The sequence below is a fragment of the Bombina bombina genome, chromosome 7, assembly GCF_027579735.1.
Source record: "Bombina bombina isolate aBomBom1 chromosome 7, aBomBom1.pri, whole genome shotgun sequence".
Lineage (NCBI taxonomy): Eukaryota > Metazoa > Chordata > Amphibia > Anura > Bombinatoridae > Bombina > Bombina bombina.
The window spans coordinates 80,818,161-80,844,318 of NC_069505.1; the positions used below are offsets into that span (position 1 = coordinate 80,818,161).

The 26,158-nt window shown below is 34.5% G+C and overlaps 1 protein-coding gene across 1 annotated transcript in view; it reads right to left on the reverse strand.

The window, feature by feature from the left end:
* LOC128636233 (mucin-6-like) overlaps window positions 1-26,158 on the reverse strand; it is a 114,232-nt gene that overhangs the window by 63,732 nt on the left and 24,342 nt on the right. The window contains 3 exon segments of the mRNA XM_053689271.1: window positions 2,053-2,179; window positions 13,118-13,355; window positions 20,021-20,053. Coding sequence (XP_053545246.1) covers window positions 2,053-2,179; window positions 13,118-13,355; window positions 20,021-20,053 — 398 coding nt within the window.

A 26,158-nucleotide genomic window follows, 5' to 3' on the forward strand; every position in this document is an offset into this window, starting at 1 on the left:
ATACAGTAATAAAATACATGCAATGTTTTCCTTGAGACATAATGCTGACAATTTGGATAAATATTGTAAATGTCTGGGCTGTTTTGACCTTGCCTGTCTGACTATGTACCCTCTATTGCCTTTTTGTATAATCTGTTATTTCCAAGCCTATTCTCTCCATGTTTTGTTACTCCAGTTTTGCTGTATTTAAAGAAACACAAAACACAAATTAAACTTTTATGATTCAGATAGAGCATGTAATTTTAAGCATCTTTCTAATTTACTCCTATTATACATTTTTCTTTGTTTTCTTGCTATCTTTATTTGAAAAAGCAGGAATGTAAGCATAGGAACCGGCTCATTTTTTGTTCAACACTTCAAAAGCGCTTGCTGATTGGTGGCTACATTTACCCACCAATCATCAGGCGCTACCCAGCTGCTGAACTAAAAATGGGCGGGCTCCTATGCTTACATTCCTGATTTTTCAAATAAAGATAGCAAGAGAACAAAGAAACTTGTATAATAGGAGTAAATTAGAAAGTTGCTTAAAATTACATGCTCTATCTGAATCATGAAAGAAAAAAAAATGGGTTTTGTGTCCCTTTAAGTTCCTATGTTGCTGATGTGTTTTGTGCATTTTGTGAACACAGCACACCAGTTGCCAAGAGAAATATTACTTTTACCTGGATTATGTAACTGAACTTATTTAAAGATACTTTGTTATGCACTGATTCTCTACAGTACCTCTTAGTTTGCCTTTCAATATTATTATTATTATTTTTTTTTTTTTGCATTGAAGGTTACTGATTAAAGCAATTTTGAAAAAGAGTTCAGTTTCCAAGTTTGGTCATATCACTCTCTCTAACCCTTGTCTCCTACTTTGCTACTGTGTGTTTAAACTTTACATTTTAGGTGGAAACTGGGAGTAACATAAAAATTATCCATAGACTTTAATGGAGATAAATATTTTTACAACCAGTTTCCAAACCTTACCACCTCAATGGAAACTAGGCCTCAGTATTTTAGTAAGAGTATGGCCTAGTTTCCATTAAAGTGGCAAATATTTATCTCCATTAAAGTCTGTGGGTAATTTTTATGTTACTACAATGGAATGGAAACTAGGCTGTTATTGGTAAGTAGGGTCTCTCAGCCATTGATTCCAGGTCCCTGACTTTTGTGAAATAGCATTTCCACCTGATACTGGTGAAGACACGTGCCTGGCCAGGAGAGCAGTTTGCTAATTGTTACACCCTAATTCTGAACTCTACCCCTCTGTGACAGCCATTTGTCACTATTTTCAGAATTTCCATTAACCCTGCTCTAAAGACTGCTTAGGCATGCCCACAAACCACAAGACACGCTCATTAACAGCCCTGATACACCCATGACCCCGCCCACATGGCCCTACGAACAAAATGGAGATGGTCCCCTTCAACTTCCTGAGTCATTAAGACCTAGCCACAAATGTTGGGAGGTATTCTGTGAGAAGATATACACCTAACTTCATATGTCTGTAATGATGCCCCTTTAAAGGGACAGTCAAGTCCAAAAAAAACTTTCATGTTTCAAATAGGGCATGTAATTTTAAACAACTTTCCAATTTACTTGTATCACCAATTTTGCTTTGTTCTCTTGGTATTCTTAGTTGAAAGCTAAACCTAGGAGGTTCATATGCTAATTTCTTAAACCTTGAAGGCCGCCTCTTATCTAAATGCATTTTGATAGTTTTTCACCACTAGAAGGCATTAGTTCATGTGTTTCATATAGATAACATTGAGCTCATGCACATGAATTTACCATGGAGACAGCTCTGATTGGCTAAAATGCAAGTCTGCCAAAAGAACTAAAATAAGGGGGCAGTCTGCTGAAGCTTAGATACAAGGTAATTACAGAGGTAGAACGTGTATAATTATAACTGTGTTGGTTATGCAAAACTGGGGCATTGGTAATTAAGGGATTATCTATCTTTTAAAACAACAAACATTCTGGTGATGGACTGTCCCTTTAAATTTGCCACCACAGACCTGGACCTTTGTATACATACACCCAGCCCTGACCCCCTTAAATACTCACCATAAGATTGTCATCAGCACTCCATGACACTACCAGTTCAAAGTCCTTTTGTTTCACTAGCAGCTGTGTCATCGCACCCATCTTTGCAATTTCAATTCCATTTGTGTTGTAGGGCAATTTCACTTTCCTGTCCAAGGGAAAAGTAGCAGAAATTAATGCACCTGAAATGCGTAGTTTGTATATAATAAAATGCAGCTTTATTGCACCAGAATCCCTCTAGTTTTACCTTAAACATCAGAACCATTAATTCAATGTCTGAGCTGTCACACCAATCTCTGAGACAGTATGACACACTATTTAAGGTCTGTTCTCCAGACCAGATTACACAAGGAATCAGTAAAATCGTACTATAAAGTGGATGTCAGATAATGCATTTTGTTGCTGCATTATCATACATACTTAGCATGCTGACATCTGTCATATATATCATGTAATGTGTCACATTTTATAGTGGTAAAATAGTAATAAATGTTTAAATAATCTTGCAAAAATAATAATAATAATAATAGTATTCTATGACTTTATATAGAGTCTAAATATGGAACTACTATACTTACAATACACACACACATATATATTTATATATATATATATACACACACCTATATATATATTTTTTTTTTTTTAAAGAAATATGAAACCCTAATTTTCTCTCGTGATCCAGATAGAGCATGCGATTTAAAAAAAACTTTCTAATTTACTTCTATTATCAATTTTACTTTGTTCTCTTAGTATCTTTTGTTGAAAAGCAAACAGGGATGTAAGCTTAAAAGCCAGCCCATTTCTAGAGCACTATATGGCAGCAGTTTTGGAACAATGTTATAGCAGCACTATTTCCTGTAGTGCTCCAGATTCCTACCTAGGTAGCTCTTCAGCAAAGTTTACCTTCGGAACAAAGCAAAATTTGATAATAAAAGTAAATTGGAAACTAAATTATATACTCTGAATCACAAAATACAATTTTTTTAGGTTTCATATCCCTTTAATCTAAAGGAACCACAATTACACTATATTTAAATTTTAACAATGAGACGTTGGTACTTTTCACCATTCTTTTTTTTTTTATAAAACATTAAAAATGAATACAGTTTTGAAAACTAATTTATTGTTTCCACAAAGATTTGTTTACTAAATAGATTTTAAATGCTCCTGATTGACGTCATTCTTACAAATATTGAGCAATAGGTTACAGAAATATTTTAAATAAATATTTTAAATAAAATAATCTTCCTTGTTTGAAAAGAGGGAGAAACCATTTTGTATAATATATCAGATTTCCTTATGTGACAATACTTTATGTGACACAGCACGCTGGAAAACATTTGTCAAAGTTGGCGATATATAGTGAGTCATTATCAAATCAATGAGTAAGCATTCTCACACTATGACAAGGAGCGGACGTATAAAGGAACGGTGAGGAACTATGATTTAGAGAGATCACTCACACCTCAGTGAACTTGTTCAACAAAATAACAAAGGAAATCAAGTTACCTAACTAGCAATTTGCCCTAAAGATAATGCAATAACCCAAACAAAAATATTTGTAATCAAAGCATTATCTGGAAGTTTACAATTCTTTTTAAATTGTTGCACCCATAATTAGTGGGGGCATCAGGGGTCAAGACCAGCTGGAACGCATGGGAACGGAGTTCCTGCACTATTTTTGCAGGAGGAACTAAGTTCCCCCTCAGTAAACACTGCTGCTGCTGGTGGGAGGAGCTGGAGCACATTCTGGTTAGAGGGATAGTGTGTTCCTCTAGTAATGGGAAGTAACACTTCCTACAACACACTAAATGCAAGCCTGTCAGCAGTCCTGCTGTGGAACACACAGTGCTTACATTTCTGTGTGGCTTGCTCTGGGGTTATTTAGCTTCCCTCAGCAGAAATACGCTATTGCACCTTAAGTGGGTGAGAATGTGTAAAAGGTGAGGAGGAGTCTAGAGTTGCTATCAGACATAAAGGTCTCACTCTGGCCTGGAAAGGAAGGAGCGGAAAGAGGGTGTGAGGTACTGAAGCTAAGCTGGCTGGGCACCATGTGAATTAAAAACAAAGTATGGACACCCTGGATCTTGACATTAAAGGGAAATGAAACCCCAAATGTTTATTTCATGATTCAGATAGAGAATACAATGTTAAAAACTTTCTAATTTACTTCTATTATCTAATTTGTTTAATTCTCTTGGTATTATTTGCTGAAGCAACAACAATGCACTACTGGTTTTTGCTGCTCTTGAGCTTGCCTAGAAAAACATTTCAGTAAAGGATAACAAGAGAAGGAAGTAAATCAAATAATAGAAGTAAATTGGAAAGTTGTTTAAAGTGGTATTCTCTATCTGAATCATGAAATAAATTTTGGGGGTTTCATGTCCCTTTAAACAACAGGTGTTCATGTGTGTCTAGTTTAGATATTTTAAAGTTGTTTTAAAAAAAGTTCTGTTTTTTATTTAATTTTTATTGAGGTTCATTGCAAGGCATAGGAACAAAGCATGTCAATAGATAAACACAAAGATACATTGTGCATACAAATTATATTTCTAAAACAATCAATATTTGCCTAATAAACTATATACCCACTCAGTAGAACATGTGGCCACTGTTGGACCTTTTTATGTAGCTGTGAATGCATAACTATGGTGGGTAATCTCTGACAGAAGGAGACCACTCTTGGATCCCAATTAATGAACCTAATTTTATTTTTATGTAGTCAATCTGTGAATATAAAATGTAATAGATAGTAAAAGAGGAACTGTGCTACAGTAATAAGAGTAAAAGGAGAAAAAAAAAACATATTTATATTATGGGCAATTTTCGTTGTAATTTGGTATAGGACAGTGGGCTAGTCCACACCTCAGACCTGAAGTTCTTAAGTCAGGAAAGCTGCTAGATAATATAGAAGTGTATGAGTGGGCTTCTAGGACTGGTTGAGTTCTCTGTAGAGATCATGAATATTTTAGGATACTGTTTAATGAACCTTCAGCGTATCTACATTGTTATGTGATAAGTGAGTATTGTAGGTAATTCTCTCTTGTAAAGTAATTCAGCTCTATGTTCAAAGGACTATGATCCGGCAATAATTACCTTATATAGGCTTATAACAAGTCTCCAGTTTATCAGCTTGCTAGAATTTGTCTAATATATATATTTAGGTCTATCTAGAGTTCTATTTACACCTTGTTTATGATTAATCTATTGTTGCCTGTATATTACCCAGTCTTGAGCAACACCCAAATGCATCGTGCCCCACTGCCTCGGCCGCAGACAGTGTGGAAACAATTTAGCGTTGCTATAGGGATACTCCTCGGCGGAGAATGCGTTAGCCTATAGAGTGTGCAAAGGGTTAAAAAGTGTAAAAATGGATCACCTTCGCTGATAAATATTACCAAATAGTTGCAATGGAGAGTATATGTAGCTGTAATTGGGGTGAGAAATCCCTGCATGAGAAATCCCCTTATGCAATAGGCAGGTACACTTTGTTTATGCAATGCTTCATGAAAGTTCAGTAGATGGGAATGTGCTATTTTTACAGTAGGAGGAAGAACCTGTGTTTTTTTTTTCTTAAACTATTAAGAAACTGCTAAAATTTGGTTTGATAAAATTAGTATTGTATAGCATAATAAATAATGAGATGCATTCAATTCAGATTCCTAGTTAAGCTAGGCTCAATACAAACAAAATTGCAGCTAATATTCACACTTATGCCTCTAAGGAGTTCTATCTATGTTCTGCTTAAGATATATTTATGCCTTGTTTCTGCACTACTCCCTGAAAGTTTGATAGTTATTTTTTTTTAGCCATTTTATACAATAGGAAAGAGAACCCAATTGCTTCTAGAACTGTTATTAAACCATTGCTACTAAAATTTTGTCCAATGAATGTGGTATTAAATGACATAAGAAAAAAAAATTGTGAAATACAGTGACATCAAAGTCTGGCTAAGCTAAACACTATAACAAAGTCCAAACATGTGCATGTAACATAACCTTAAATGTGATATGTGGGCCACCATTTAAGCCAACACCAGAGCATCACAGGCATAGGATAAGACTCACCGGAGGTGAATCAATCCCATAGTTTTGACCGTTACTAATATACCAAAAGTCCTGATGTTCAAAAGGGCTCATGGAAACAGTTGTATATATTATTGACTCTTTAAGACTTCTGTCTGTGAATAAGTGCCTCTAGGGGACGCGAAACGCATCAGACGACCGTGTTTGTCTGCCTGCCTCCCTCCTGGCTTTATCTATGTGCTTACAGCACTGTTGTAGCTGTATTTTTTTAAACTTTTTTGCAATAAATTTGATTTTTTTTCGATATCCCCTGAGTACCTACATCAGTTGAAAGACAATGCCTGTGTCTAAACACTAATAAGAGGGGTGGGGTTGGCTTCTCCTGTCAGCTAAACTGTGTAATTAATTTTGCTTATTTTTGAAAATTATTTTAAAATACTTGCCAGCAATTTTTAAACAATTTTTTCTATGCAAACTATTTAAAATTAATTAGCACAGATCTCAACCTGTTTTATGGTTCCATTAGTGTATGGAGGCACAGACACAGTTTTATCCCTTTAAACCTGGTGTATAATAAATAAAAGGGACATTAAACACTAAATACATTTCATGCACCCCCCCCTTATCATGGGTGCTGCCATTTTGGAAACTAGGTTACACTGCAGGTAACTGAGAGCTACTGCACATGTGCAAATGCTCTGTAATGCATTGAAAGTCAGATTTCAACATGACTAGTTAGAGGTGGGAAATAACCTCAGTACTGTTCTTATAAAATGTATTTAATGCCCCTTTAAGTCCACAAATTTTGCTTAAAGGCCAGAGAGAGAAAAAAAAATTAGGATTGAAGAAAGTCAGATATAAAATGTAACCTACTTTCAATTCTCTGCTTGTTTTAAGAACTCAGATTTGTCTTAGTGGTGAACATGTTTCTTTAAAGGGACAAAAAAAACCCCAACATTGTTTTCTTTCATGATTCAGATAGAATATACGATTTTAAACAAATTTCAAATTTACTTCTATTAGCAAATTTTCTTGTTATCTTTTGTTGAAAAGCAGGAAGGTTAAGTTCAGGAGTGTGCACGTCTGCAGCACTATAGGGCAGCAGTTTTGTAACAATGTTATATATTAGCAAGAACAATAGATGACAGCACTATTTCATGTCATGTAGTACCCCAGACATGTGCACGCTTCCTATCTAGATATCTCTTCAACAAATAATAACATGAGAACTAAGCAAATTTGATAAGATGTCAATTGGAAACTTTTTTTTTTAAATTGTATTCTCTATCTGAAAATGAAAGAAAAAAAAAGGTGGGTTTCATGTCCCTTTAATTGAATCTGTGCCTTTAATTGATTTTCAAAATACAGTGTTATGTTCATTATCATTTGTAAATATGTAAATTCAGTTCATGTCAAGTAAATACTCTCTGGCTCCTTACTAATGTAATAAGGATTATAGTTTAGCTGAACTTTTTCCTTTGTGTAATATATAAAGGTGCAGTACTAACATTTCCCCTGGAGTTGGCAGTAAAACTTTAAAAATTCTTATCTGTCAGACTTGACTACTACTGATGCCTAAAATCATTAGAGAAAAACCTTAGACCTCATTCTCTGTCAAATATTATCAATTTGTACTTTATATTTGCGACAGTGTAATTTTCGCTGAAAGAAAAGTATGTTCTTCACCTCTGTGCTTGCAAAGGGAAATAAGTCACCTATGGCAATCTCAAATGGCGGTGAATAGGGACGAGCGAAATTGCTGAAACTGTAATTTGTTTGGTAGAACGAATAGTCCTGTGGACATTCTTTTTGGACAATCGAATGTTAAGAACGAAAATCCATTCAAATTTGGTAATAGAATGTTATTTCCGTTTTTCAAATCTTACTTTCATTTTCAAATGTTTATAATCAGATTGAATATCCACATTGGAAATTTCAAATATAACAATACTATTCAGAAGTTCAATTTGAATCAAATTATTAGAAAAATTGGAATCGAATATTACATTTAAAGATACCATTAGAAATACTATTACAATAAACAAATGTTAGAATGTTGTACAAACATTAGAAATTCAAAACAATTGAACACATTTTTTAAAATTTGATTCAATTTTTCGAATGTTGCAATCCCTACTGGTGACCCAATTAAAAGCAGAATATGCATGTAGCCGCCAATCGCTGACCTTATCCTGTCACAGCAACTACAATGTTAGCAGCTCCAAGGTTGAATTTTAACTATGTGTTTAAAGGGCCAGCAAAGTTAAAATTAAATGTTTATTATTTAGATAGAAATAGTTTTAAACAATTTTCTAATTAATTCTGCTATCAAATTTGCTTTGTTCTTTTGATATCCTTATTTGAGGAGTAAACCTTAGATAGGTTTAAAGGGATATGAAACCCAAACATTTTCTTTCATGATTCAAACAGAGCATGTGATTTTAAACAATTTTCCAATTTGCTTCTATTATCTAAATTGCTTCATCCTTAGGTGAAAAGCATATCTAGATAGGCTAATGAGCAGCGATGCATTACTGGGTGGTAGCTGCTGATTGGTGACTGCACAAAAATGACTATTTTAATTGGTTCAGCAGATGTCTTTAGATAGCTCCCAGTAGTGCATAGCTGCTCCTTCAAAAAAGGATACAATGAGAATGAAGCAAATTGGAAAAATAAGTAAATTGGAAAGTTTAATAAAAAATCACATGCTCTATTTGATTCATGAAAGATAAGAAAAAGATAAAGATTGGGTTTCATGTCCCTTTAAGAGATAAACCCTTAAAATCTATGAGAATATTTTATACATTTTTCTAATGTTAAAACTCTCTAACAAATTAGAACATTATATTTTTTCACTACACTGTTACTGAAAAGTGATGGTAAATCCGAGCATTTAAAAAAACGCTAGGATTTACTATCAATAAAATCAATAAAAATAAACTGCAGTTTCATTGATCATTTAGTAAAAAAAAGGTTTCTAAACTCATCCTGTCTGTGCCGCTGCGGCTCTCTAAATTCAGAGCCTCTGGCCGTCCTCAGCACAGCGCTCTTGTCTCAATGAGGTCACGTTTCCACCTCTAAACCAATAGCCATATGTGTCATCTGACAGCGTTCTAGCATGGCTATTGGTTTAGAGGTGGAAATGTCACCTCATTGGTTAAGAGCGCTATGCCATGGGTGGCGGCTGGAGGCTCTGACTTTAGCAAGATTTTTTAACGCTAGGATTTACCATCACTTTAAGGATAGGTATTTAAACTATTATATGTTAAGATTATTTATAACAAAGTCTAATAATCAGACTGCATAGTATGTAAATACTTTTCAGTGTCTGCATTTTTCAATATAACAATTTTTACATGTGATTTACAGAATGTTAGAATATTTGAAGGCAAATTTCTTTAATTTAAAGGGACACTGAACCCAATTTTTTTTTCTTTCGTGATTCAGATAGAGCATGCAATTATAAGCAACTTTCTAATTTACACCTACTATCAAATTTTCTTCTGTGTCTTGCTATCTTTATTTAAAAAGCAGGAATTTAAAGCTTAGGAGCCAGTCCATTTTAGGTTTAGCACCCTGAATATCTCGTGCTAATTGATGGCTACATTTAGCAGACTAATAAGCAAGCATAACCCAGGTTCTCAACCAAAAATGGGCCAGCTCTTAACATTTACATTCCTGCTTTTTAAATAAAGATAGCAAGAGAATGAATTGATAATAGGAGTAAATTAGAAAGTTGCTTAAAATTGCATGCTCTATCTGATCACGAAAGAAAAAAAATTGGCTTTAGTGTCCCTTTAAATAAAAGATGGTTGAATTCTTTCAGGCCAGTGGTGAACAAACAGGGTGTAAATGATGCATTAAAACAACTATACAAGAACAAAAGATTACACTGGCATGCTATGCATCATTACATCTGTACATCTGATTTATTCTTTGAAATATTTTATATGTGACAACTCTTGACATAGCGTTTGTGAAGGAGCACATTAAGGGCAAGATTACAAGTGGTGCTTTAAAGTTGGCACGCACAATTTAGCAATATCGTACCCCTGTTAATTTAGGAGTATGTTATATGTTGAAAGTAAATGTGTTTGTTTGAGAGCTATTGAAGGTAACGCACCACTGAAGACCTTGTGTAAAGGGTTAGGACTATAATAAAAGTTGCACCAAACACAACATAAATACATTAAAAATCATTCAAATAAATATTAATGAAACTATTTTATAAGGGTTAAAAGGGTTACTGTGAAAATATTTAACATTTCAATGTTTTTTATATAGGGTAAAATGTTTTTTGTGTTTATATATATATATATATATATATATATATATATATATATATATATATATATATATATATTCATATATGTATATATTCATATAAATATATAGGTATAGTTATATATTTTACATTAACATTATCTCCTATATATATAAAGAACATTTTTTTCTATGTGAAGAACATTGTAATGTGAAATATGCGTAGCACGCTTTGGGTTTTGCTCTGTGTAACGTGGTGTCGAGCACATAAAGAATTAGTTATCTTAAGGTGCAATATGTAAATATTAGATATAAAAAATTAAAAAATATCAATAATTATAGTTACTATAAAACATATATATATATATATATATATATTTAGATTATTTTTTTTTAGAATTTGTAAATACGTCTATAATTATTCACATTAATTATTAATATTTTTCAATATTTTATATTTTATAAATACATAACACATTAATATAACTCATGTCAGGTTAGCCCACATGAAGAATTAGTGTACTCCTGTCGGGTTTTGCAATTCTGAGATCCCACCTGCATTACAAGCCTAAGTTTGCTACATACCTGACCCTAATTGGCCCCAGCAAGGGTTATCAGATAACTGCATAGCAAGACGTGTTTTACTAACATAATGATAGCGGCTAGCTTTATCTACAAGTACAGATTGGCTACATTATTTTGGGTAGGTTTAATTAAATGCAGGTTTAAAAATAATTAAAGGAACATTGTACACTGGATTTTTCTTGGCATAAATGTTTTGTAAATGATCCATTATGATCCATCTGGGAGAGTTTTTGTAACAATTTATAGTTTTGCCTTTTTCTAAGTAACATTGTGCTGATTTTCAGACTTGTTACCAAGCCCCAAAGTTTTAGATGTATACTGATGTATACAGACTTCAAATTGCTTCTGTTTGAATAATGGGTCTTTTCATATGCAGGGAAGGGGGAGGGTCTGCTATTAGCCCCTTTCAGTGGGTGTCCCAGCCTAACCTCATCAACAGTGCTAAATTGGGAGATTTTAAGTAAGTTTTTAAATGGTTTTATACTGGATTTTGATATCAGTATCTGTGCATATTATTCTTTATTGTAGTGTCTATTACATGCAGTTAAAGGGACACTCAGGTCAAAATTAAACTTTCATGATTCATCTAGAGCATGCAATTTGAAACAACTTTTAAATTTACTTCCATTAACAAAATGTGCACACTTTTTATTTTTACAGTTGTCACCAGCTCCTACTGAGCATGTGCAAGAATTCACAGAATATACGTATATGCATTTGTGATTGGCTGATGGCTTTCACATGATAAAGGAGAAATAGACATAACTATATTCTCACTTTAAGTTCAGACTAAGTGCTATTGCTTTGTCTTGTTATTGTGCATTTGTTGATTATGCAAATATATTGTATTTACTGGTCCTTTAAATAAAACATTGTGTATACTGTCCTTTAAAAGGACATGGATAATTATTTATTATTTATTTATATGTAGTAAAAAATAATTGTTATTAACTTCGATTATATTCATTTTTCCTATAATTTAATTCTGACAATCCTGTGTTTTCCAATTCCTGTTAAAAGGGAATGTGCAGACTACAGATTTAAAGGGACAGTCTACTCCAGATTTTTTATTGTTTAAAACAATAGATAATCCCTTTATTACCGATTTCCCAGATTTGCATAACCAACACATTTATATTAATATACTTTTACCTCTGTGATTACCTTGTATCTAAGCCTCTGCAGACTGCCCCCTTATTTCAGTTATTTTGACAGACTTGTATTTTAGCCAATCAGTGTCCTCTCATAAGTAACTCCATGGGTGTGAACAAAATGTTATATATGGCACACATGAACTAACGCCCTCTAGCTGTGAAAAACTGTCAAATGCATTCAGATAAGAGGCGGCTTTCAAGGGCCCAGAAATCAGCATGTGAGTCCTTCATATGTTTAGCTTTCAACAAAGAATACCAAGAGAACAAAGCACATTTGATGATAAAAGTACATTGGAAAGTTGTCTAAAATGATATGCCCTATCTGAATCATGAAAGTTTAATTTTGACTAGACTGTCCCTTTTAACATTGCTATATCACACAGTCATTGGTTTTGCACCCTAGTCACCCATTTATAAGTGTCCTTAACGTGCCTCAGCAGAGAAGGATATAACTAAGTTAAAACATGGTGGTGCTTATTGCTTTATAGACATTAAACCTTTACACTTATGTTTTCAAAATGTAAAAAAATATGCTTTTAAATTAATTCCAGTCTTCGAGTCCCTTAACAGACCAGATTTCAATGATATCTGAACTAGAGCACAGGAGAAATAATCAGCTGATTGGTCAGAGCAGTTAAGTAACTATGGTTACTGATCAGCTGATTATTTCCCCTGTGCTCTAGTTCAGATCATGAAAATCTGGTCTGTTAGAGTTACTTGAGGAGAGGAATTAGGGACACTGGTCTAAACCACAAACATTGCTGCTTCTGAGCTAAACACAGTCAGTGATTGGTGAGGTCCTCTCAGGACCAGCGATTATATGTGGCTTCCAAGCAGAACTTTATCAATGAGTTGTTTTAGTCACTTTGGGGATTATGCCTGTAGCTCCAGGGTAAGTAGTGCAAAAATGACATGTTCTAATTAATTATTTCCACTAAACTATCCCTTTAATTAGTGTTTTCAAATCATAGTTCCATCATATCTTTCTTTATTTTGATGGACTCATTCAAAAGTTCATAAATCAGGGCTTATCTACACAAGCGTACTGAGACTCACCTCCCCATTACAGTGATGGTACCTCCTTGGGCCACCACATCGATTGGTCCCACGCTAATGATGATCCGACTAATGGAATTTCCTCCTTCCCGTTGCACCTGAACATTGAAATCAGGAACTGTGTTTTGGCAGTCACTGGCAAGGATATAGTTGCACGAACCAGAAAACTCATATAAATCATTATCAAAGGTCAGAAAGTGATTTGCTCCCCAAGTGGAACAGTGACATTTACTTGAGCCTGTAAATAAAAAAAATCGCTAATTAGAAAAGAATTTTAATGTAAAAATATAACTGTAGTTTTAAATAACATTTTACAGCAGAATTCACATCTCCATCCTTCTGACTCACAAAGCTTTAACATTTTGAGAAAGGAGGCAAAACGCACGTCAGCCATTTTGAAGCTGGAGCCTCTATGCACTTCTTGGATATGCTTGATATTATGACTAAGCTTGTTATTGATTTATTGGTATTTATTCTTTTGAGCTACAATTGTGTTTGTACCCAGTCTGAGAGACCCTTGTAAGCCCAATTGATTGTCTTGGATTTGGTAGTTCATAGTTATAACTAATTATATTTTTTGATTTGGCTTAATACAATTATTTTGATGCTAACATTAATTTTGAGTTTTATTTAATTGTGATAAGTGTTTTTTTCAGCATAGAGCATATTATAGGACTTGGTTATGCTTTAGACGTGTGTACATATATTTATTTTGTTTAATGTTTCTTAAGATATATATTTTTTGTTTCATATTTCAATAAAGGTTATATTTTATTGTAGGGAATTCCCACCCCGCCACCACCTTTTTTGGTTTAAGAATTGTAATAGCCTGTATGTGTATAGTTTTAGGCAAATAACCAGAGCCTGTAATAATGTGTCACTTTTTGACAGATAGAAGGGAAGAGACTTGTCTGTGCTACTACATAAAATGTAAGATTAGTAGTCTTCAGTTCACTAAATTGAAACATGCTCTGTATAAAGCAATACAGGCATATGTGCCTATCAGGGTCACTAGTAATTGGTTTTGTAGTTTACTCTGGTTGTTATTTGTTCAAATATAGCCACATATAATGAACATATTGGCCCCAATTTATCAAAGGTCTTGCGGACCTGATCCGACACTGCGGATCAGGTCCGCAAGACCTCGCTAAATGCAGAGAGCAATACTCTCTCTGCATCTAACATTGCACCAGCAGCTCACAAGAGCTGCTGGTGCAACGCTGCCCCCTGCTGACTCGCAGCCAATCGGCTGCCAGCAGGGAGGTGTCATTCAACCCGATCGTATTCGATCAGGTTGATTTCCGGCGATTCCTGTCCGCCTGCTCAGAGCAGGCGGACAGGGTTATGGAGCAGCTGTCTTTAGACCGCTGCTTCATAAGTTGTGTTTCTGGCGAGTCTGAAGACTCGCCAGCAACACGGCCCTTCAAGCTCCATACGGAGCTTGATAAATGGGCCTGAATGTGTTAATAGGTCAGTTAACACCTTGAAATTACAGTATATTTCTATTAAATAGCATTAGCCAAGTCTAAATATTTTTAAAACAAATACACATTTTGTTTGCTGCATTTGTTTTTCGATAACATAACTCCACCCTTCATTTTTCTTATTTGGCGAAGCCAGCAGCGTATTAAGGTTTTGTGCTTCCCTAGGCACTCAAAATTCTGCTGATTCCCCTCTTCAAGTTTAAGGCCTTTTTTGGCAATTATATTTTTGGGTGAGGCTGTAACGTGAAACTTTTTTTCATGTTCAAGTGCGCGTGTGTGTATAAGGTGAGTGTGTGTGTAGTGAGATTTAAAAAGTGTTGCCCCCCCCCAAATCTGCTGCCCTAGGCAAGTGCCTCCTAGGTGGAGTGAATGTAGGCTCTATTCTTCAGACTACAAGGCTAGCCACAGTCATATGGCTATATTAAATGTAATTGTTTTGCAGATGGTATCTGTTAAAGCCAATTAGGGAAATATATGTGGCAGGGTTAGCTTGATAAGTGTATGTGGCAGGGGGCTTTTGCAAGTCTAAGAATTAGAAAAGCCACTATGTTCAGAGCTAAATTACTTAAAAAGGGGTCTAACTAAATAATGAAAGTATATTGCAAAGCTGTTTTACTGCATACAACTTAACATTTAATATTCCAATTTCAAGGGGTTTACAGTTCCTTTAATTGTGATCCTGTTACTGGTTGGAGTAGCAACTCTATTAAATACAAAACATTACATTGCTTTGACCTTTACGAAGTAGGTCCTCTGTGTTTTGTTCAATTGTGGATATATGTCTGATTTCATCATTCAACCATGTGCAAAGTTTTTATTGTACTCAGACATTTTGATAAATGACAACAAGAGCATAGATTTTATGTTACTTTCTCTCCTCCTTAAATTGCTGGCGATATTTTTATGGGAATATTGATAAAAGCAATCATACCCTACAACAGTGTTTCTCAAGTGCCCCACCAGTCCAGGTTTTCATTATAGCTGAACTGGAGCACAGGTGAAAGAATCGGCTGATCAGTCACCATGGTTACTAACCTGCTCTCAGCCATCAGCTGATTATTTCACCTGTGCACTGGTTCAGCTATAATGAAAACCTGGACTATTGGGGTTACTTGAGGACTGCGGTTGAGAAGCAATGCCCTACAACATTAACCGGCTGGTAACCTGGACAGGGAGGTTAGGGAGTAGAATTGTGGCAATCTGTATGTGGGGCAGATAAATCAGGGGTAGGAATCAGTTTGCAGTGGGCAGGGTTGATGTGGAGGCGCAAGTGTATTTTCTTTGCAGCTCAGTATGGGGTCCTGTTTGTGTTACTGGCAGACAAGAGAGTAAAATAACTGCTTTGTTTTCTACTAGAAGTCAAGTGGAGTCAAATTACTGCATTGTTTGTGCTACTGTCAGCTGGGAGTTAAAATACCAAATTTGTTTGTGTTATCAGCAGTTAGCAGCTGAGTTGTTAAAAATGAAATTTGACACAGCTTAGGGCAGTTTTCAAGTAGAATCTCGTGCCTAATTCTCTAAAGTTCTCTGGTCTGGATAGATTATATAATATACCTTGTCAGTATTATTACGGAGCCTTTCAGGGATTGTTTTAAAGGCAATTTTTACATTAGGAGCTGTGTATCTCATTAAGGGGAGTTAACTAAAATGGTTTATTTTAAAGGGACATAAAACCCATTTCTTTTTTTATTTCATGATTCTGATAGAGCATGCAATTTTAAACAACTTTCCAATTTACTTCTATTATCTAATTTGTTTTGTTCTCTTGATATTCTTTGTTGAAAAGGATACATAGGTAGGCTCAAGAGCTGCTGATTGGGGGCTGCTCACTCAATCCGTTAAGCTAGCATACAGTAGTGCACTGCTGCTTCTTCAAAAACAGATATAAAGAGAATGAAGCAAACGACTGGAAAAGTTGTTTAAAATTGTATGCTCTATCTGAACAATTAAAGAAAATTTGGGGTTTCATGTCCATTTAAGGAGATACACTTACTATAAAAAAATAGTTTTTCTCCATGCTGGCAGGTTTTTGAGAATCAGGGCCCTTGAGTGGAGCTTAGTACACAGTTATGGGGAGGTCCTGCAGTTTGACGTCTACTGTCTCTCTTTTGTCCCACCCGCTGGTAACCCAGTAATTTAGCAGAAGACAGATGTCATCCGTTAGTATAGGTCTTGGTGTCATACAGTAAACCATTTAAAGGGACATTATACACTATATTTTTCTTTGTAGAAATGTTTTGTAAATGATCCGTTTATATAGCCCATCTGGGAGTGTTTTTGTAACAATGTATAATTTTGCTTATTTTTAAATAACATTGTGCTGATTTTCAGACTCCTAACCAAGCCACAAAGTCATAGATGTATAGTGATGTATACAGACTCCTGGTTGTGTAATGGGTCTTTTCATATGCAGGAGGAGGGGGTCTGCCCTTCCTGCTTTCCCAGCCCCTTTCAGTGGGTGTCCCAGCATAACTTCATCAACAGTGCTAAGCTGGGAGCTTCTAAGTAAGTTTTTAAAATGTTTTATACTGGATTTTTATATCAGTGTCTGTGCATATTCTTCTTTATAGTAGTGTCAATTACATGCAGTTATATTAAATTGGTGTATACTCATACTGTCCATTGTTTGCTACCATTCACAGTGCTATGTGCCCATAATTTTATCAGAGCTCACATTGCTACAAAGAGGAAATAATATAAAGGCTTCTCATCTTGGCCCTGACTGTTAGAAAATGAATGGGATTTCACAGGCAATTACAAATAATATTTTGCATTACCTCTTACATAGAATTTTTTATTAATCTCAAAATAGTTACTTACCGCTTGAATAATTGGCTGGAGCCATAGCCAAACCCCCATGGAGATTCTCATCTGTAAATAGTTACATAAAAATGTGAGAGAACATATTTGTTAGTAGCTTTGTGTGTTTTATAAAGTGGCTCCAAGCTGTTAAATTTATTGACTGAATAGACCTTAAACTCCATATATAATTCTCCATAAAATGTTTAGTTATGTGTTAAACAACTTTATAGGGTACTTTCATTATTTATTTTGCCACTTTGTTTGGCAATTGTGACTTTTCCACTTTGACGATAAGTTGGAGCATTTACTGCAGGATTCCAAACCCTGATCCTTCAACATCAGACACAACAACTGCTTTATAAATGCAGGCGCTCATTTATGTATGTCTATAACTGGTTACAGCAGTAGAAATAATACAAATATATTTAATAAGCTTTGTAGGGTTGTGTCCTTGGACTGCAAATTAGGACAATACGACAGCTTAAAGGGACACACAATCAAAATTAAACTTTCATTAATCAGATAGAGCATGCCATTTTAAACAACTTTCCAATTTACTTCTATTAACTAAATGTGCACAGTCTTTTTATATTTAAACTTTTTGAGTCACCAGCTCCTACTGAGCATGTGCAAGAATAAGTGTGTATGCATTTGTGAATGGCTGATTGCTGTCACATGGTGCGTATATGCATTTGTGAATGGCTGATGGCTGTCACATGGTACAGGGGGAGTGGAAAAAGACATAACTTTTAAAATTGTCAGAAAAAAAATCTACTACTCATTTGAAGTTCAGACTAAGTGCTATTGTATTGTATTGTTATCTTGCATTTGTTGATTATGCAAATATACTGTGTTGACTGGTCCTTTAATATTGTTGTAAGTCTTACAGGAACTACTGATAATTATACTTCTTAACAGAGCCAAACAATTGTTAAATATTGAATGTACCAGATTTTTATGGAGTAATAGATACAATATATAATCCAGGAAACCTTATCTAAAGATTACAATAAAGTGACACATTCTTACCATAAAGGGTATCATATTCTCTGTCTATCGGTATGTTGATATCTGGAAAATAAATTAGAGGATAGCTCAAACTTCTGAATATATTGTGAGTGATTGCCAGGCAGGTAGGTTTATTTTGGTATGTATCCTTAATTAGCATCATTAAAGGGATACTAAACCCAAATTTTGTCTTTCATGATTCAGGTACAGCATGCAATTTTAAGCAACTTTCTAATTCACTCCTATGATCAATTTTTCCTCGTTCACATGCTTCCTTGATTTTAAAAAGCTAGACTGTGAGCTTAAGAGCCGTCCCATTTTTGGTTCAGAACCTTGGTAGCGCTTGCTGATTGGTGGCTAAATGTAGCAAACCAATCAGCAAGTGCTAACCAGGTGCTGAAGCAAAAATGGGCCGGCTCCTAACCTTACATTACAGCTATTTCAAATAAAGACAACAAGAGAACAAATAAAATGTGTTAATAGGAGCAAATGAGAAAGTTGCTTAAAATTGCATGCTCTATCTGAATCATAAAATAAAAAATTTGGGTTTAGTATCCCTTTAATAAACATTACTCTAGTAGTTGACCTTTTAAATGTGGAAGATTCGTTAATTAAAAGGACACTAAACCCATTTTTTTTTCTTTGATGATTCAGATAGAGCATGCAATTTTAAGCAACTTTCTCATTTACTCCTATTATTTAAATTGCTTCCTTCTATGTTTTCCTTTGTTGAAAGGTTTATCTATGTAAGCTCAGGAGCAGCAAAGAACCTAAGTTCTTGCTGCTGATTGGTGGCTGCATTTATATACTGATTGTCTCTGGCTCACCCATGTGTTCAGTTAGAAACCAGTAGTGCATTGCTGCTCCTTCAACAAATGATACCAAGAGAATGAAGCAAATTTGCTAATAGAAATAAACTGTAAAGTTGTTTAAAATTATATGTTCTACCTAAATCATGAAAGAACAAAATTGGATTTTTTGTCCCTTTAAGAGCCGGCCCATTTTTAGTTGAGAACCTGGGTTATGCCTGCTTTTTGGTTTGCTAAATGTAGCCTCCAATAAGCAAGCTCTATCCAGGGTGCTAAACGTAAAAGGGGCTGGCTCCTAAGCTTTAAATTCCTGCTTTTTAAATAAAGATAGCAAGAGAATGACGAAAAATTGATAGTAGGTGTAAATTAGAAAGTTGCTTAAAATTGCATGTTTAGTATTGGGTTTAGTATTCCTTTAAATCACAAGACAGAAAACCAAAGTCTACATAAATATAGATACCAGAGATCACCACTTAAAGGGACATTTAAAAACCTTTTGCTTTTGTTTAAAAATTGTGCTTTTTCTGCACTCCCTATATAGGTAAATAAATTAAAATCTGTAACCACAACCACTTTTTTAAATGCTGCAAATTACCTAATCCGGCTACTTAATTTGCAACATTTTCAGAGTTGTTTTTTTTTTTACACAAAAGCAAGAGGGGTTTAATGTTCCATTAATGTAGAAGTATTATAAATTTAATGCAGAATATATAATTTGACCAAAGAATGTTATTGTAGCAACAGATATAGGTGAGTACAGAATTAAATCTGATGGCGACAGTTTATATCCTGCCACTTACCGTTGGATAGTGCAATCAAATTTTGTTGAAATACTGAAGGAAAAGAAAGGAAAATGTTAAAATTATAACTTTTTACTGTTACAATTATAGAAAGTAAATATATATATATATATATATATATATATATATATATGTGTGTGTGTATGTATATATATATATATATATATGTGTGTGTGTGTATATATATATATATATATATATATATATATAACATAGTAAATGAGTGGAAAAAAAAAACAAGTCCATCGAGTTCAACCTTAATAAATCTAATATACTTACAAAAAAGTTCAAGTTGATCTTAAATTAATCCCTTTTAAAGAAGGTGACCCATTTAACACAAGCAAAAATATCTCTCTGAATTCTGTTTCTAGCCAGAAATGTATCGAAACTATTTTTAAATATATCTAAGCTATTGGCATTTACTAATTCCACAATTGTATTGCTCTTACAGTGAAAAAACATTTCTGTTGCAGAAGATTAAATCTCCTTTCCTCCAGCCTTCAATTGTGTCCTCTTGTCACAAACAATTTTCTTGGAATAAACAAAGCTTCTGCCATTTCTGTATATGGGCCTTGAATATATTTATATAAAGTAACTATGTCACCTCTCAAGAGCCTTTTTTTCTAGAGAAAACAGACCCAGTTTGATTAACCTCTCCTCATAGCTTAAATTCTTCATTCTCCTTATTAGCTTTGTGGCCCTTCTCTGAACTTTTTCCAAGTCTGCAATGTATTTCTTTGCTATCAGTCCACAGAACTGCACTCCGTACTCAAGGTGAGGTCTTACCAGGGATTTATATAGTGACAGAATTATGCTTTCTTCCCTTGCATCAATGCCTCTTTTAATACATGCTAGTATCTTTAGCTTTTTATCTATTACTACTCCCAAATCCCTTTCCTCTTCTGTTTGACTAAGTCTAGTCCCATTAAATTAGTAGATTGCCTGCTTCCATAATGTGTGTATATATATATATATATATATATAAAATCTATAGAAACATACATACACAGTAGAGGACTGATCACAAGTTGTGTATTTGTGCCTTTGTCTCTCATACTTTACATCTAATACCGCAAAACAAGTTTTTTTTCTTCAAATGTATTAGATATGCCTACGCCCAAATGGTTTTTATACAGTAGATACTTTAAATCTTTATAAAGGGTTAAATTGAAGCTATATTTAAGTCTCAGTACGGAGCTGCTCCATAACTTGTCCGCCTGATTGACACCCCTTTCTAGCGGCCGTGAATCTGCAGGGGGCGGCATTGCACCTGCAGTTCAGCGTATGCTGTCGGCAATTATCGATGTGTGGCGGACATGATTTGCTACATCGTATCATGTCCGTTCGCACATTAATAAATATACCCCTCTGAATTGTATGTGCATACAGTTTGAGTAAGCGCCCCTTGGGGTGCGAAAAACGTGTTAGTTGCTGTTTTTGCTGTCTGTTAATTTTTCCATTTTTATTTTATGTCAATAAATTGAGTTGGTTTTAAGCACACTGACAGTGTGTATTTTTTTGTGACAATGAGCCCAGATTCTTTTTTGATGTCGCCAACGCAATGCATTCAAGTTCTCATTTATTTATGGCACCAGTAAGCTAAGCATTACTAAAAGCTAAAGGTGCCTGACACCCTATAAATGATTGTCACTGGGATGGATATATTCTGCTACAGTATTAATTATAAGAGAATAGCAAGAAGTTTGTATAGAATATTACTCTACATACCTAGATGGTCACTTATGATTGGACCTGAAAAAAAGATAAACATTGTAATTGGGTGAATCAAGACATTTATTTCACACTCATGCATATGGGCACAAATATACTTTATTACATATCAGCATAGTGGGTTCTATTGTGTAGAGATGTACTGTAAATAGCTATTTGTTTCATTATGTGGATATCTCAAAACATTTCTGAAGTTATATAGTTTCTAGTCTCCTTTGTAGTTTAAACTGAGCAGGATGAACTGACCTGAAGTATTTCCATATGCAAGGGGTGCATTTAATTTACTCTATTTATAAGATCTTACTACTCTGTAAATCTAGGTTTGGTTTAAAAATTTCTAATGTATTTAGTGACAGGGTTAATAAATACTGATTTATTGTTAGACTCTTAGGGGTCTATTTATCAAGCTCTGAACGCCAGAAACACAAGGTATGAAGCAGCGGTCTAAAGACCACTGCTCCATAACCTGTCCGCCTGTTCTGAGGCAGCAGACAGACATCGCCGAAAATCAACCCGATCCGATACTATCGGGTTAATTGACACTCCCTGCTGGCGGCCGATTGGCTTCAAATCTGCAGGAGACGGCTTTGCACCAGCAGTTCACTAGAACTGCTGGTGGAATGATAAATGCTGTCAGCGTATGCCGTCGGCATTTATCGATGTGCGGCGGACATGGTTGGCTATAGCGGATCATGTCCGTCGACACAATGATAAATGGACCCCATTATCTTTTCACTTGTGCCGTACCAAAGACATATGGGTATTCTTATAATTTCTTTGGTGGGAGGGGGTATTAAAGGGCATATTAAAGGTACAAAATACTCAATACTCAAGCAGTTAATAAGAATTCGTTGTATTCAAAACAGCTGCAGGAACATCCTTTCAAATGGGCTGGGCTCTCTCTCTCCCACCCCCACTGGAAGGTTGATTTGGGGGTAGATTTCTACTGCTATCTCTTGTTATATAGTATTTTCTATACTGCAGTATTCAGATTTTCAGTATATGCGGTAGTTGCAACAGATAAAGGCAACTATTTTATAAGACAAAATTAAGGTAAATAAGATATTTGTCAACAATTTAGTATACTACTTTAAAAGGAATTTAGATACATTAAAAGGAAGAAATATTATAGTGCAATGTTCCTTCAAATAGGACAAACATTCTGTGCTGAAGAAACATTACCTACATGGGCCATGGCCAAGATTTTGGGGAAAATATTGAATTGGCTGATCCCTATAAATTGTTGTCTGTGCAAGACACAGTGGCCGTAATTTGCTACAATTCTCTTTTTAATACTGTACATATGTAGCTGACTTTCTAAGGAATGGAGAGATGAATTTGCTTTGTTGAATGGGCTACATAGAATTACAGGAATTTGTGAAGCTGAAGAGACTAAATACAACTCTTAGTGAATTTGGCAAAGTAAAAGGGGTGGGTTTAGTAATAAACAAGAGTTTTATACTACTGCTGAATAGGTTTTGTCCTATTCACACAGGTAGTAGGCCTATAAGAAATAGATGGTAGATGTACATGGATTTAATGAATATTGCTTGTTGGAAAGTTCCTTTTAGATGTGATAGATTTACCTGATTTAAGAATGCTGCCGAATCCTGGGTCACCTGCTACGATGTGATTTGACTCTGTGTAGGAAGACAAAATGTTTCAGAAGATTTATTTATTAGTAAAAATATTACTACAAATATGTAATTGTTATAGATATAGAAATCTCTGGTTTGGTGGGTGTGGGACTAAGCTTTTCAAGGGAATGCTGTGATTTACTGAATAGGAGGTATTAAGAGTCTATGAAACTCTCCTCTCTCAAATGAGAAGACTTATTCACAGAGTGAAAAGCTTTATAGAGATATTTATATTAACTTCATAAGCAGATGTTAATGTTGAACTAAGAAATACTGGAATTTGTATCCCTGGATAAAATAGAACAAAATGTTTGTAGAAAATATATTTAATTAATAAATAATCTGCAAAATTAATTATTATTTTGCATGAGTTCTATAGTATAAGACACTAAAGAGATATGAAACCCGACACATCAGGTGAGCCAATGACAAGAGGCATATAGGTGCAGCGACCAATCAGCAGCTAGCTCCAAGTGGTTCAGTGCTGTTCCTAAGCCTACCTAGGTATGCCTTTCAACAAAAAAACACCATAAGAACAAGGCAAATTAGATAACAGAAGTATATTGGAAAGTTGTTCAAAATGTCATACTCTGTCTGAATCATGAAATAAATAAAATTTGAGTAAAGTGATTAAGAATTCCCCCCCCCAATATACTTCAAGAAAATCTTATAAAGAATCAGAGTATTTTTCTCATTTAGAAAATATGAAAAGGATAATATTGTGTTTTCCTTTAATACTTTCTGGTCGTACTTCACATTGCTGTACCCCATTTTAAAATCTGTAACTCATCTTTGAATATAGGAATTTCATCCTATCTCAATTTTTTTTAATAAATAAATACAGATTTTAGAAACTTTTAAAAAAAGTTTCTTTTTTTAAGACTTTAAAAGGCCATGAAACTTAAAATGATTGTTTCATGATTCGAAAAAGAGTACAATTAAAAAAACTCAAATTTACTTTTATTATCAAATTTCTTTCTTTCTCTTGGTATCTTTTGTTGAAGAGTATACCTATAGCTCGAGAGAGCATATGTCTGGGGAACAAAATAGCAGCAGTGTTTTCAAAATGTTTAACAATGTCAAAAGTTTTGTTGGTGCCATATAGTGTCTGTTCCTGAGACTACCTAGGTATGTTTTTCAACAAATCACCAACAATCAGAAAAGGTGCATGCGCTATGTTTTCAATCACCAGCTGTTTTCTGCTTTGACTGATTTGGTATAATTTCCCATTATTATCTGGGGTCTATTGTGTTTGTATCCTAATTTTAATAACATTCTGCACACACATATCTAAATGACTTATTAAAAAAAAAAATCAGAGACCAAAAGTGAAAAGGAAAGATTGAATGGACCACATTTCAGTAACAAACCATTGGATATGACTTTGTGGAGTGACACTCAAGATCACAATAATAAAATTATGAAATCTTTTCTAAAACTGTAATGAATTTGGCTGATCTACACCCAGGGGCCTATTTATTAATGTGCGAGCGGACATGATACTATGTAGCGTTTCATGTCCGCTGGACCGCTGCACATTGATAAATGCAAACAGCATACGTTGTCGGCATTTATCATTTCACTAGCAGTTCTTCTGAACTGCTGGTGCAATGCCGCCCCCTGTAGATTCTCGACCAAGTTATGCTGCGGAATCTGTTGGCGCTCTACAAATAACCGATAATAATAATAATAATGGAGCAACGCTGCTTCATAATTTCTGTTCAGGCTCACAGGAAACAAGGGGCATCAAGCTCCATTCGGAGCTTGATAATTTGGCCCCCAAGTCTTAAAACCATGGTAAAGTTAAACTTTCATGATTAAGATAGAACATGCAATTTTGAATAATGTTCCAATTTATTTCTATCAAATTTCCCCCTTTTTCTTTGTACCCCCTTTGAAGAGCAGACTAAGGAGCAGCAATAAGAACGTATCTGATGAGCCAATGACAAGAGGTATATATGTGCTGCCACCAATTACTAGCTAGCTGGACCTACCTAGATATGCTCCTTAACAAATGATATCATAAAACAAAGTAAACTTGATATTAGAAGTACATTTGAAAGTTGTTTAAAATTGCTTGCTTTATTTGAATCGTAAATGTTTCTTTTTGACTTTACTTTCCCTTAAATTATTTTCACCCTCTATATTTAATTCAACTATTAAAATGTATTTTAAAGAATTAGAAAAATTGACAAAGTGACCAACCAGGCAAAATAATAACCAAAGTATCATTTATAAAATATGACTGGCGATTGCGCCTGTTAATTAAACTGATATAATTCTGAATATAAGATTTGGGAAAACTTGATTTTCTTTTGTTTTGAAACTCAAATTTGTTTTTCTTACATGATTTAGATAGAGCATGTGCTTTTAAACAATTTTCCCATATACTCATTATCTAATTTGTTTTGTTCTCTTGATATCCACGTTTAAAAGGATACTTAGGTAGGCTCAGGAGCTGCTGATTAGTTGCTGCACATATATTTCTCATGTTTTTGGTTTACAGTGTTCATATAGCTCCCAGTAGTGAATTGCTTCTCTTTAAAGGGATAGTAAACCCCAAAATGTTCTTTTATAAATCAGATAGAACATACAATTTTATACAACTTTCCAATTTAATTCTACTATCAAATTGTCTTCATTCTCTTGTTATCCATTGCTGAAGGGACAGCATTGCACTACTGACAGGAAGTTGAAAATATCTATTTAGCCAATCACAAGAGACAAATGTGTGCAGGCACCAATTAGCAGCAGCTCCCACTAGTGTATG